General features: G+C 36.9%; 1 protein-coding gene across 1 annotated transcript in view; it reads right to left on the reverse strand.

Annotated features, from left to right (window-relative positions):
• fam20ca (FAM20C golgi associated secretory pathway kinase a) overlaps positions 1–13,960 on the reverse strand; it is a 64,036-nt gene that overhangs the window by 7,496 nt on the left and 42,580 nt on the right. The window contains exons 4-7 of the mRNA XM_016452569.1: positions 10,472–10,564; positions 6,451–6,566; positions 3,990–4,170; positions 3,619–3,728 (exon numbers count right to left, since the gene is read on the reverse strand). Of these exons, the coding sequence (XP_016308055.1) occupies positions 3,619–3,728; positions 3,990–4,170; positions 6,451–6,566; positions 10,472–10,564 (500 nt within the window). The remainder of the gene's footprint in view (positions 1–3,618; positions 3,729–3,989; positions 4,171–6,450; positions 6,567–10,471; positions 10,565–13,960) is intronic.

Genomic DNA, 13,960 nt, shown 5'->3' on the forward strand with positions numbered 1-13,960 from the left:
GACGAGAGAGCAGTGGATTTATTGAGTTATTTACTGTATATTAAGCTGCTGCCTGCCACACAGATCTAATATAAACATGCAAATTCTCTCCCAGCTGTTTACCTTCACAGACATAACCGACTGTTTTTGTAACTCGTGTGTTTTTAACATAAACTTGTGTGTATTTGACAGTTTAAGCACAATAAGACATGAAAGAGAACTTAGTTTAATACTCACATGTCGTGGCCACGAGATATTAACTCATGGGAATGTGACAATATGTTGTGGCCACGAGATATTAATTTGTGGGAACGTCATATTAACTCGTGGGAATGTGATATTATGTTGTGGCCACAAGATGCTATGTTGAGGGAATGACATTAATTTCTCGTATGTATTTAATGCATTTAATGTATTTAATGCATATACAAACCTGCATGACCATAGTAACCCGGGATTATCAGAGAGAGATAAAACATTTTTATCCATCCCACAGTCTTGTAAATCCATTAACTGATTTTGTCTTTTTATTTAATATTTGTATATTATTATTTTATTAACTGGCTAGGGCTATATTTTTATATTTATTGTGTATCGCTTTACCTAATACACAAAACGTTCTGTATAATTATGCTAGCCTAATTGCTATCATATATTTTAGGTTATTATTTACAAAACTATTCAGGGGTACCTTTCCCAAAAGCGAGAAATGGATGTCGTTACCTTGACAAAATGATCTTGTGGCCACGACATAATATCATGTTCCCACAAGTTAATATGATGTTCCCACTAATTAATATCTTGTGGCCACAACGTATTATCATGTTCCCACGAGCTAATATGTCATGCCCACGAAAAAAACTAAGTGAACCGAACATGTCCCCTCCCGGTCACCGTACCTTAGACACGGTAATCAAAACCAAACAGATGTTTTTTTAGCAGAGTATCTGAGGTACCAGCTGTAAAAGCACAGCCTTGCTCTGGAAAAGGGGGCGGGGAGCAGCAGCTCATTTGCATTTAAAGAGACATGCACTAAAACAGCGTGTATCTGCTTCCACTCAAAATAGGCTTTTTCAAAATTATATAATAAATTATCTGTGGGGTATTTTGAGCTGAAACTTCACAGGCACATTCTGAGACTTACATTTCATATTGTAGGCTAAAAAGGGGCATAGTAGGTCTCCTTTAAGGTATTTTCAACACATTCCACTTCTGCAGTTGATAATTTTAGTCGTCTTGATGACTAATGTTGACACTTAAAACTGTTCGAGTTGACACTTGAATCAGAATCTATATTTATCCACACACAAGTAGGGCTGGAGGAGTTGGTTTCTATGGTGTTCACACAATGTCCTCTCAGAAAAGCACCAGGAACTTCTGATGAACAGGGGAAATTCCCTCAGATCAACCTGAGGTTAACAGCCTCGCTCAAGGGCACACGGCTCATGAATGGATCAAAACACTCTCAAGCTCTGAAGACACATCCAGAGATCACCCACAGACTGTGAATTTATATCTTGCAACTGTGACTTTATTGAAATTGAGACTTTATACTTAACATAGTCGTGGCTTTATATCTCTGTCTCTATATCTCAAAAAAGTTTTTATTTCTCAGAATCTTTACACTTCTTGTTGTGGCTTTATATCTTGCAGTGTGACTTCTTTATCTCACAAAGTGACTATATACTTTCTTTTATCCAACAATGTGACTTTATGTCTTACAATAACTGTTATTATGTATATGACTCCTGTAATTGTGACTTTATATCTCAAAATTGTGACTTTATTTCTCAGAATTGAGACAAACTATTTTCCTAATTGTGACTTCACATCTCAAAATTGACTTTATTTCTCAAAATTGAGACTTTATACTTTTAGTTAGTGACTATATATTTTGCAGTGTGACTTTATATACTTTTTATTCCACAATATGACTTTATCTCACAATGTGACTTATCATATGTACGACTATTGTAATTGTGACTTTATATCTAAAGATTGCACCTATTTCTTGAAATTGAGACTTTGCATCTTACCACTGTGACTTTACATCTCGCAGTGTGACTTCTACAATGTGACTTTATATCTCACAGTGACTTTTTTTTTATCTCGCAGTATCTTTATTTCTTGTGATGTTACTGTAAATCCCACAACTGTGACTTCTGCGCAATTCAACTTTTTTATCTGACAATGTGACTTTTTTATAATCTAACAGTGTGACTGTTTCTTGTAATTGAGACTTTATATCTCCCAATTGTGTCTTTTATTTTGCAATGTGACTTTATATATCACAATATGATCTTTTTAAATCTTGCAGTGTGACTTTATATCTCACAGCGATTTTTTTATTTATTGTAATGTGACTGTATATCTCCCAACTGACTTTCTCATAATATGGCTTTTTATCTCACAATGTGACTTTATTTATTGTAATCGTGACTTTATATCTTCCTATCGTGACTTTATTTCTCGAAATTGACTTTATACCTCCTAGTTGTGACTTTATATCTTGCTGTGTGACTTTTTTATATCACAATGTGACTTTGTTTCTTAAATTTGCAACTGTATATCTTCTTATTGTGACGTTATATCTTACAACTTGACTTTATATCGCAAAATTGTGAATTTATTTCTTGAAATTAAAACTTTATATCTTCCAGTTGTGACTTTATATATCACAGTGTGACTCCATCTTACAATGTGACCAGATGTGAGTTTATCTTGAGATGTGACTTTATATCTCAGTGACATTCTTTAAAACCTTGCAATGCAACTTTATTTGCTTGCAATGTGACTGTATATTTCCCAGCTGTGACTTTCTCACAGTTTCACCAGCCCGATCTCACGGCAATTCGTACATATTTTACGAGGTGGCTAATTCGTACGAATTCGTACTGCCTCACTCGTAAAAATTCATACGATTTTTGCTAAATCGTACGTATTTTACGAGTTGCACAATTCGTATGAATTTGTACGAATTACCTACACCTAACCCCGCCCCTAAACCTACCCGTCACTGGGGTCTAGACAAATCATACAAAATCGTACGAGTGATGTTGTACGAATTCGTACGAATTAGCCATCTCGTAAAATACGTACGAATTGGTCGTGAGATAGCGTTGGTTTGACTTATCTCTTAATGTTACTGAATATCTCCTAAATTTGACTGTTTATAATCTACATTTTTTTTTACCTCACATTGTGACTTTATATCTCACAATGTCTCTGTTTCTTATTTTTAAACTTGTATATCACAATTAACTTTTTTTATTTATTTATTTTTTAATTTTTTTATTCTATTTTTTATTTTCATAGTTCATTGGCCATATTAAGCAATGTGTCTGGCTGACTATTACACAACTTCCAGGAGACAGAATGCATAAGTTTTTATTAGTTGCCACTATAGGGGCATGTTGTCACAAAAGTTGCATCCAATGAACTGTGTCTCTTTCCTGGGCGATAATGGAAAATGTTAAATTTTATATAAGACTTCATGAGTCTACACAAACATTTAATTCAAAAATGCAAAAATGTAAAAATAAAGTTACCCTAAAAAAAGAAAAGTAATTTTTTCCCCAGTTTCCCCTATACTTCTAAGCAAAAGTTTATAAACACATTTTAAACATGTTCAACACTTACCCATTAGAAAGTCAAAAATAGTCATGTCCATGATGTCCAGGAGTCGTGTGCCTCGGTCATACGGAGGAGTCTGTTTGACTTCATCACAATAGTCCGGATCCACTTCCCACCTTACAATAGAGAAAACGAATAAGAAACTCACTTCACCTTTAAATTTGAGCTGCATTTTGTCCCTTCTCATATATAACCCTACTAGCGTACAACTGCCATCTCAAACAGGATGGCCCATTGTTTTACTGCACAGATAGGATTTCTCTGAGAGTAAGTGAGAACCGCAGTAGTCTTTTTTGCTGATAAAGCCAGACTGTAGTTTAATGAAGATATGGGGTGGTGCGTGGAGACCGGAGATAAAGCGGAGAAAAAGAGCTTACTCAGCTTTCTTGCGTTTGTGGTAGGAGCGGCGCCAGGGGTTCCTCCAGGTCTTGCGCTTAGCTAGTGCCAAGTCAGGAAGAAATGCAGCCAGGGAGCCCTCGATCTGGTCGGGCTTCCCACATAGGGCATGTTCTGTGGAGCAGTAGTAGGAGCACTCGCCGTAGAAGCAGATGTTGTTGGCTGCAGAGGTGAGGAAGAAAAGGTCTTAGGAAAGAGAAAACTGTTCTTGGGGGTTTTAAAATGGACCACCAGTGAAGCAAAGAGAAAGGAAAAGTCCCTCTGGAGTAACATGGGATTAAGTGTCTTCAAGTACACAATGGTAATAGCTCATTGATTGCCCATTACTGGGTTTGAACCTACAACCTTTCGGAATCCCCAGATATTTAAGTCAAGTTTTATATAACGTGAAGCAGCTGTTTTTCACTGATGCATTGATTTTTAATTAATAAATAATCTTATATTTTGGTTTGCGTTCATAAAGTTAAATAATATTAATAATAATAATAATAATAATAATGAATTATATATCATATATTAACTTTTTTTTCCCAAAATAAGTATTTTGTGATACACACCATAACCATGTAATGTGGTTATTTATATAAGCACAAAAGACTTAAAATAGTAAAACTCCCCTCAAATCTTAAAAGCATATTTAACTAAACTGTACTTGCAGACATATTTAATATTAATTAACCCTGCTGAAAAAAAAAACAATAGAAACCATCACAGATTTTGTAATGGTTTTACTGGTTATAATGGGAATTGTACTGGTTTTAATGGAAATTGTAATTGTGTCTATTGGTCTCTACTAGTAATTGGTCGCCTTCTATCGGTGGCTTGTTAAAACCACTCAATCCTAATGGAATATGTCTCAAAACACACTACAGGAAAGCATTTCTTATTGGTTTTAATGGTTAAAAGTTGATGGTCTGTAATGGTATTTGTAGTGGAAACCATTAGAATTTCTGTGATGGTTTCTATAGTTTTTTTTGGCAGGGAAATAAAAGGGCACTTAAGTGTATTTAAAGAGAGACACTTTCATGACTATGTTTCTAAAGGTGCTTATAGTATGTACATTATCACAGTACCTTTAAAAAGTGCATTTTGTAATAATGTCAAATGAAAGGTTTTACTTTAAAGTACATTTTAAATCATTATGCTTAATAATCTTTTGACTTGCTGTGATTATTTTGATGTGTTGACTGACATACTAGAGCATATGTAATGTACTTGATTCTAAATGATTTAAATACATAACATACAAGATTCAATAGAAATAACATTAAAGTATAGTTTAGTTTATCATAAATGCTCATCAGTACATTCAGCTACACCTTAACCTTATTTCTGCACAATTGAAGTAATTATGAAAAGACATAAATATGTATTAAATTCTACTTAAGTGGGTCAAAAGCACTCAGGTTTAGCTTATTGCATTTAATATAAATTTAAACTATAATACATTTTAATTTAATTGCAAATAACATGCAATTAAATGGCCAAAAGCAGCCTTTCTCAGTAATAGCCACATAAATGTATCTATGTGGCAGCAAATACAGTTGACACATATGTGTATATAATCATAACGCCAAGCCATACTGTCCACAATCATGATGGTAACCAAATTTGACAGCAACAACATGCTAACTATGGCAATCTTTTGTGCAGCAGCCTTGTTTATAGTGTTACAGTTTGCAGAAGATGCTTTTGAAATAGGTGACTTCTCCAGATGTGCCTTTATTTGATGAAGGATGTCAGTGATCTAAAATGCTCGGATTCACCAAGGGCTCATTAAACGCTGCTGTTTAGCCAATGATGAATCATTATGTATAATGCCTTTTTCAAATGTTTCCTGACATGGCTCCCCGGGGAAGCGGAGCCCTTTCACTCGTTCCCACAAAAACACATTTGTCATGAGAAGTGGAGGCAGAATGCTAATGATAGCCCTGCAGAGAAAGAATATGGCCAATCTGTGTGCCTCATCCGAACACTTACATCATCTAAATGTCGGTAATTTAGTTGCCAAACTAGCTGCACGTGTGTTATTGCATGCTTGTTACTCCCCAATTAAAGGCTGTAATTAGCCTAGCATCTTGGCTGGGTGTCGTTAGCTGGTCTATGGCTGGTCTACTGCACGCTTTTTGTGCTAATATTTGTCACAGCCCATAATTGGTTAGTTTAATGGCTCTTTATGGACTTTTTAAGCGGTTAAAAGAGGAATAAGCAGTCAAAAATACACATAGCAAGATGCTAACATGCTAAACTATGCAACAAATTTAGCTAAATGCTAACACTTCGACACCACAGGGAAGTTTGTCATGAAACTGAATGACTGTCTGATTCTCAGAAATTTGGATTTTCCCATTGTCTGAACTCTATATGCGTGAGAAGCCAACAATCAGGGGGAAGCATGGCCTGATGGGGTAGAAGAAAAGGCCCTGTGGAAGCCACTCATACCTGGGGATACGAAGAATGTCCGCCAGAGCTTTTTGTCACGGGTCACGTCTCGGATCTCCCGTGTCATGTTCATCAGCCTGCCGGCCACCGGGGGAACTCTCCGGAAATCCAGGATTCTGTGCGCCACAAACAAATGACATTGTCAAACGATTCATTTGCAATGCATTATCAGATACAACACCTGTGGTGTTTCTTCACGCAGGCCTTGCACAGTTCACAGGCTGCTTTATGAGAACAGTGACACCAGACATTCAATCTCCTGCCGCATTCAATAATGAGGAAGCAAACAATAAAGAGCACAGAAAATCCATAGAATAAAGCCATTTCTAAAGTGGCTGGGTAATGATTTTTTTCTTCAAGGTGCTACTGCTAAGCAACTGAGCCCACTCTTTACTCACTGGCTTTATGACACCTCCGTGATTGCTCTTTATTAGACTTTTATTGGCGTTTTAGCATCTGGCCACACACCACAGGATATAAATGCCCTCTAATCATAGACAATGACAATAGACAATGATGTCTTTCTTGTGTACTTGTGTTGGGCAAAAGTCAGAATTGGCTCTTTTTCAATTATGAGTGAGTTTTTAATTAAACTGGCCACACGCCTCACAAGAAGTGGAATTGGAATGATAGGGAGAAAAAAAAAATACAGAATGCAATTTTCAGAAATTCAACAGAAGATTTCCAATAAAAACACACAAATATGCATTATTAATATGTGGTTTTTATCCCTTAACATGTAGAATATTTTCCTCAATTACTAGACATACTTCTCTAAACTAAGTTTAATAATGTCAAAACAAATGACACATCAAATGCATTTGAATTTTGCCATATAGCACCACATCTAAAATGAAAGTGAATTTATTAAATGTAAATACAAATTAAATAAATTTATATATATATATATATATATATATATATATACAGAGAGAGAGAGAGAGAGAGAGAGAGGATCAATTCGCAAATTAACTCAATAAACGAATTAACTTAATAAACTCTTAATTTGCTGCTTATTACTAGTTAGCAAGGTAGTTGTTAGTTTAGGTATGGGGTGGATTAAGGGATCTAAAATATGGTCATGAAGAATATGTGCTTTGAGTACTAATAAACAGCCAACACGTTAATAATAAGCATGCTAATAAGCAACTAGTTCATAGTGAGAATTGGTCCCTAAACTAAAGTGTAACCATTTATTTTTATCTTACCATGGTCAATTTACTACTATTAAATTAATCAATACTAAATATAAATATCTGCAGGAGTGTCAACTAATGATTATGAATAAAGTACTCCATATGTTGTGTGTATGATAATATATTTATATGTAATTGATACTGAAAAATGAAACATTATTATAAACTACACTAAGAACAGTTAGAAGATTTTCCATATTTTCCATCATTTCATTTCAGTTTAACTTCTTTAAATTCAAACTGGAATTACAATTTGAGTTCGCATCCTGTTTGCAATTTCAACTCAAACAGAGGAATTTAATTGCAATTTAAAATTCTTTCTGAATTCAATTCTGAATGGCGCACATGCATGCTGGAGGGTTTGTTCATCTCTCAGTCTTTGTCTGTGTCCAGTGGGCCGCCTCAGAGAAAATCCCACATCGTGTGGTGCATGGGCTCCTGGCCCCTGAGAGACAGAAACCCAAGCCTTTGAGATGAAACCACTCAGGGGTCGCAAGTTGCAGAGTCACTCTGGACGCAGGCGACAAAGAGCCCAGTGTGGAAACACTGCATTCTAGGAACATTCTGTCGGACGTTTGTGGAAATAAGCTACAGTATAACCGAGAGGAAGTGGTTTGCGATGAAGTTGAGAGTACTGTAGTAGCACAACATTTCTTGTAAAATTCAGTTGTTTCTTTCACACTAAGCGAAGCTATCAATATACCATTTCACTAGCAAAGCGTTATCACTCAGCTGACAATAAGTTGGCATATCATACAATGCTTTTTCCTCCCCTAAATAAAATACATCATGGACATGACAGGCGCCTCAAATGAGAGCAACAACGTTCTAGAGGAAATGGAGTGTGTCTCACAAGCTCAATTAGCTCTCTGACTCCACAAAGCCTCTCTCTGTGGGGCTTCTTGTTAAAGTCAGCGGGGAGTTTCTTCTGACTTCTGACTGCACTCACATGCACCTTGTTACTCTGGGAGTAACTGTAAGGTGTATCGACTCTATCGCACTAAGTGCTTTTCAGGCCGTTGTCCAAAAGTCTTGAGTGACATGCGCAGAGCGGCGAGAATATAATAAGAGTTGGTTTGGCTTTCTGACATCACAATGGTGTGAGCGCTCTTGTGTGTAAAAGTGAAATGTGGAGATGTGTGTGTGTGTGTGGTTATGGTTTCTTTTCCCCGGCCAACGTCCATTCTAGAGCAGTATCAGAGCACTACAGGTGTTTTCAGTGAAAGAACTGGGAGGAAGCCAAGCTGAAGGTCTCTGTAAGGGGAATTTCCTCTTAAAGGCTACTGGGGTGGTTGAACGGGGTTTGGATGAGCGTCATGCAGGCTACCAGATTTAACAGACTTGTTCAATATACACCATAACACACAAATTTTTAATAATGGACTTTTCTTAAAAACTTTTCTATTTATTGGTGGTACATAAAATAAAAGAATAAAATAAAATAAATAATAGCAAGAGTTTACTACATGGTTCAATTTGTTCTAATTAGTTAACTACATTAGTTAACACGAACTAACAATGAAAAATATTCTAATTTCTAATATTCGAGTATTTATTAATTCGTTAATTTACTCTCGGCATTACTAATGCAGTATTACTATTCAAATTTGAATCTATTAATATTATTTAATGGACCTGAGCTGACATGAGCAAACAATGAACAGTTATATTTTTATTAAAGGGGTCATATGATGCGATTTCATGCGCTTTTGGAGTGTTACAAGCTCTAGATGCATAAAGAAGATATGTAAAATTGCAAAGACTAAAGTCTCAAATCCAAAGAGATATTCTTTATAAAAGTTAAGAGTCAGCCACACCTACCGTGGACGAAGCGGAGTCCAGCCCGGGGTCGTCACATGTGGTTGCCGCTCCTTTGTCGGATCCTCCGGACGCGCCGTTCTCGACCCCGCCGCCTCAGCTCACTCTAGCCTGGCCACAGCTCACTCTATTCTGGCCTCAGCTCACGCTAAGCCGGGGCTTCCGCTCATGCTAGGCCGCTAACAATAATGTACAGTATGTGGAAAATGATGTGTTTTTTAAACTTTAAACTGCATAAACACATTTCATTACACCAAATACACAAAATAATGCTCTCCCACAAAATATGACCCCTTTAACTAAAGATTAATAAACACTGTAACAAATGAATTGCTCTTTGGTAGTTAATTTTAGTTAATGCATCAACTAAATTTAACTGATGGGACCTTACTGTAAAGTGTTACCATTGCTATTATTATTATTATTAATAATAACATTTAACATAATAACATTTACTTAAAAGTAATTACAAAACATAATTAGTTAATTAGGTTATTTTGAATCCATAGCCATGAGCCATAAGCAGTAGTAATAATAATGCTTGTCTTCGCTAACTAGTAAGCACAATGCCAAGAATAATGGGGGGAAAAACTGAAATAATGGAAAATACAACTTAAAGTTCAGACAATAATGATGACATTGTCCAATATACTGGCAATCTAATATTGTCTCTTCCGACCTTATCATTAACGTCAGACACCTTAAAACTAATTCCCAGACCTGTCATATCTAAACACCTCCAAACATTTCTGTCAAACGAAGATAAAGGCCGAGTAAACACAAAGTAAACACAGTGGGATGCTAAGCATTATCTCTTGGCAATGCTTAAGGTCACATGATCTCATTGTTATTCAGATGGTACCGGTTTGTCTCTGAAACAGACAGACATACAAGAAAATAAGGAATATAGCCAATAGAAACTGGAAACATCTTCCCGAAACTCTCACAACTGACCACTTGGCCCCGCAAAAACTCTCTCTTTCTCTCTGTAGGTGTTTTATTCTTACCTGTCCAGATGAAATGCAGCGATCTCTGCGTTGTGTCGCTCAAAGTCAGAGAAGTAGAAGAAGTCTGGGGGTGTTTCTTGTTCCCTGGCTTGTCTAGAGGACAGAGTAGAAAAAACAAGATTGATGTTAGTTTCCACCTAATTGTCTCGGAATGCAATACTGAAGTATTGCTTACAGTGTTCAACTTATACTGTATACAATATTCAACATTTCAAAGAGTAGCAAGCTACATTGCTAAATAACTTTACTGTTGCAGGTTGAATAAATAATAAATGCACACATTTTGCATTTATAATCAAATTTTGTGTAAAACTATTCCAACTTTTAGCAATCTAATCAAAATGTAAGTATAAAATATGTATGTACCTGGATGTATAAAATATGTTAAAAATAATTGCTGACTTTGCCTCCAGGTCATTAACCACACTGGCTATATTTAGAATAACATACTACCATACTATGCTTGCTATTTATGCATTATGCAGTAGGCTATATATATATTGGTATGCATAAAACAGCTGTATGACCCACTACTGTACGCCATAATGTTTAGTTAAAAAAGAATATACTGCAGAGCTTCCACTGTGGAGCTTCTAATTATTTGGTCAGAAAAGATGAACTTTTATAGACAAAACTGAATTAAATGTGAGTTTATTGTATTAATATTTAATCTTTTAGCCTTTTAATCATACTCTATTACTTAATACAAATATAAATGCATTTTTTTGTGTGTGCTGACAATCAAGAGCGCTTAGCCTGCAACAAAAGGAAAAAGGCTTCCAGCAGTCTTGTTGTGTCAGGTAGCGCTATGCTAGCTTCAGCAGACATCCTGACACTAGCGGACAGACAAATAGACTACATGGACGTCTGCCGAGTGGACCGCATGGTTGGATCAGCAACTAAAGGAATGTGTGTGTGTGCACAGAACAGATTTTGGCAGGAAACAAGCTGCAGGTGCATGTTCTCTCCACGTACCTATGCGTTCAGACAGACAGATTACAAGACTCAGACAGACAGGCGCAGGAAGAAATGCCATAGAATCTAGACAGACATGCACCAAACCACAGATCTTAACTCTCAACCTACTACAATGATATCAGTCTCAACAGCTCATGGTATCTCTTACACGGTGCTTTCCTGAAACAACTGTAAGATCTTTCCTGGAAGCGTTACGGAATGAGGTCAGAAAATGGCAAATCAGAACTATGCTAGGCTAATGTTAGCTCAAAACACATCAGATTGTATGTGACTAACAAACACAGAGGGCAATTGTATTGCTCAAAGGTTGCTGGTAACTGAATGGGGTTTCATTTAAGTATCAACTTTGTTGACAGAGAATAGCACGATAAAATGAATGTGGATATCATAATTTATATCATTTGGTCTTAAAATAATCTGATGAGAAATGTTTGAGTTCATTTTGAAATGTGAAATTTGGTCTCTTGGTCTTTGGTCTTTTTTTATGCAAGAGAACAAATTGAGAAATTAAAGAGATCTCTACAGGATGTCCTGCTTTTTAAAAAAAAGCCCCAGCCACCAGATCTCAATATCATGAGATATTATATTAACTTTTTAGTCCCCAAATTCCCATTTTCATCCAGCCATTAACTCTAAGTGCTGCTTATATCCTCATCCCTCGCCACTGTCAAAACACTAATGGAAAAGACTTTTTGTGACTTCATATATTTTCATTTGAGGGACAAAGCAAGCTTTTCGCATTGAAATCCTCCTCCACCATTATGATCCACTCAATTTCCTGGATCAAAAGGGAACTAATGGATTTTTATTTGCCAGATGAGGCCTAAAATGTACTGCTGATTCAGGCAACCTCTCTGGAGAGAGAATGGGGGCTAAAGCTTTTGGCCCAGAATGAAATGAGTCGGATATAAGTATATAAAAGTATATAAGTATATCCGATATGCTGATATTTTTCAACTAATTTTGGCCGATAGCCGATGCTGATACTGATATATTTCCTTTTGTTTGGAAAAAACACCAATGGCGTTTTCCACTGCATGGTACGGCACGGTACGGTTCGGTATGGTTCACTTTTGGGGGATTTTCCACTGGGTACAGTACCTGGTACCTGGTACTTTTTTCAGTACCACCTCGGTTGAGGTTCCAAGCGAACTGTACCTTTACCAAAACGTGACGTGTAAACTCTGTTGATCACTGATTGGCAGGAGAGAATCGTCACTACCTGCATCACTGAACTTGCGACACAGAGACACAACAGAACCACTAGATTTAAATCAGCACGGGATAGAACGCAACTGTTTTGAACGAGCGCACCTTTTTTTAACAACCAAAAAATGGTTTTGGGGTCTGTTGAGGAAGTACAGACGTTCCTCTCGTTGATAGCAGAGGAGCAGATCCAGCGAGAGTTTGATGGGGCAACACAGAATGAAAAAGTTTTTCAGGAGTCGCGGCAGTAGAGCAACTATAACGACATGTGAATAATCCCGCCCATTCTAAAGTGATACTAAACTGCAGTGGAAACGCAAACCGAGCCGAGCTGAGCCATACTGAGCCTTGCCAAACCGAGTCATACCACGCAGTGGAAAAGCGCAACAAGTCTCTCCTGTGCAGAAATTATAAACACATTATTTTTAATAGATCATAGGAGACATCTTGAAGTGCTACTTGCTGATTAAGGACCTTGTGAAGAAATCCCAGAAGGTGCTCTTTGGTTGGGTTTGAAGCAACTATTACAAAAAAAAAGAAGAAGAATCCAAGGCACTTCTCGTCCAAAAAAGTTAAAAAGCCTTTATTCACATTCTGACCATCTCAATAAACAATAAACATATCAATAAATGCATCAGTGTGCAGAGTTTTAGGCAGTTTTAATGTGTATTGAGATGGCCAGAATGTGAATAAAGGCTTTTTAACTTTTTTGGACCAGAAGAAGTGCCTTGGATTCTTCTTCTTTTTTTTTTTTTTGTAATGTTATTTTTAATTTTGGTTAGTTTTTAACAAAAGCTTATTTGCTAGAATTAAAGGGGTCATATGATGCAATTTCAATGTTTCCTTTCTCTTTGGAGTGTTACAAGCTCTTGGTGCATAAAGAAGATCTGTAAAGTTGCAAAGACTAAAGTCTCAAATCCAAAGAGATATTCTTTATAAAAGTTGAGTCAGCCACGCCTACCTAAAACGGCTCGTTCTAACACGCCCCCACATAGCTACATCACTGTGGGAAGATTTGCATAACGCCGCCAAATGTTCACGCAAAAAAGAAGGCGTAACTTTTATTCTCGCTGTAGTATTGTTGTTGCCGCCGCCGCCATGTCGTGAACGCGCTGTGTGATTCGGTGTGAAAGCGAAACTACTTTGTTTGGCCTTCCAAAAGAGGACGATATCTGCTTCGTCATGCCTGGAGCTGATCCATGCAGGTTGCTGAGGAAATACTACAAATTTGCGCTGTGGATCACCGGATCGGCTTTCACCGTGGACGAAGCGGAGTCCAGCCCGGAGTCGTCACATGTCCTTGCC

This window comes from Sinocyclocheilus anshuiensis, unplaced genomic scaffold (assembly GCF_001515605.1).
Source record: "Sinocyclocheilus anshuiensis isolate Anshui unplaced genomic scaffold, SAMN03320099.WGS_v1.1 scaffold1265, whole genome shotgun sequence".
Lineage (NCBI taxonomy): Eukaryota > Metazoa > Chordata > Actinopteri > Cypriniformes > Cyprinidae > Sinocyclocheilus > Sinocyclocheilus anshuiensis.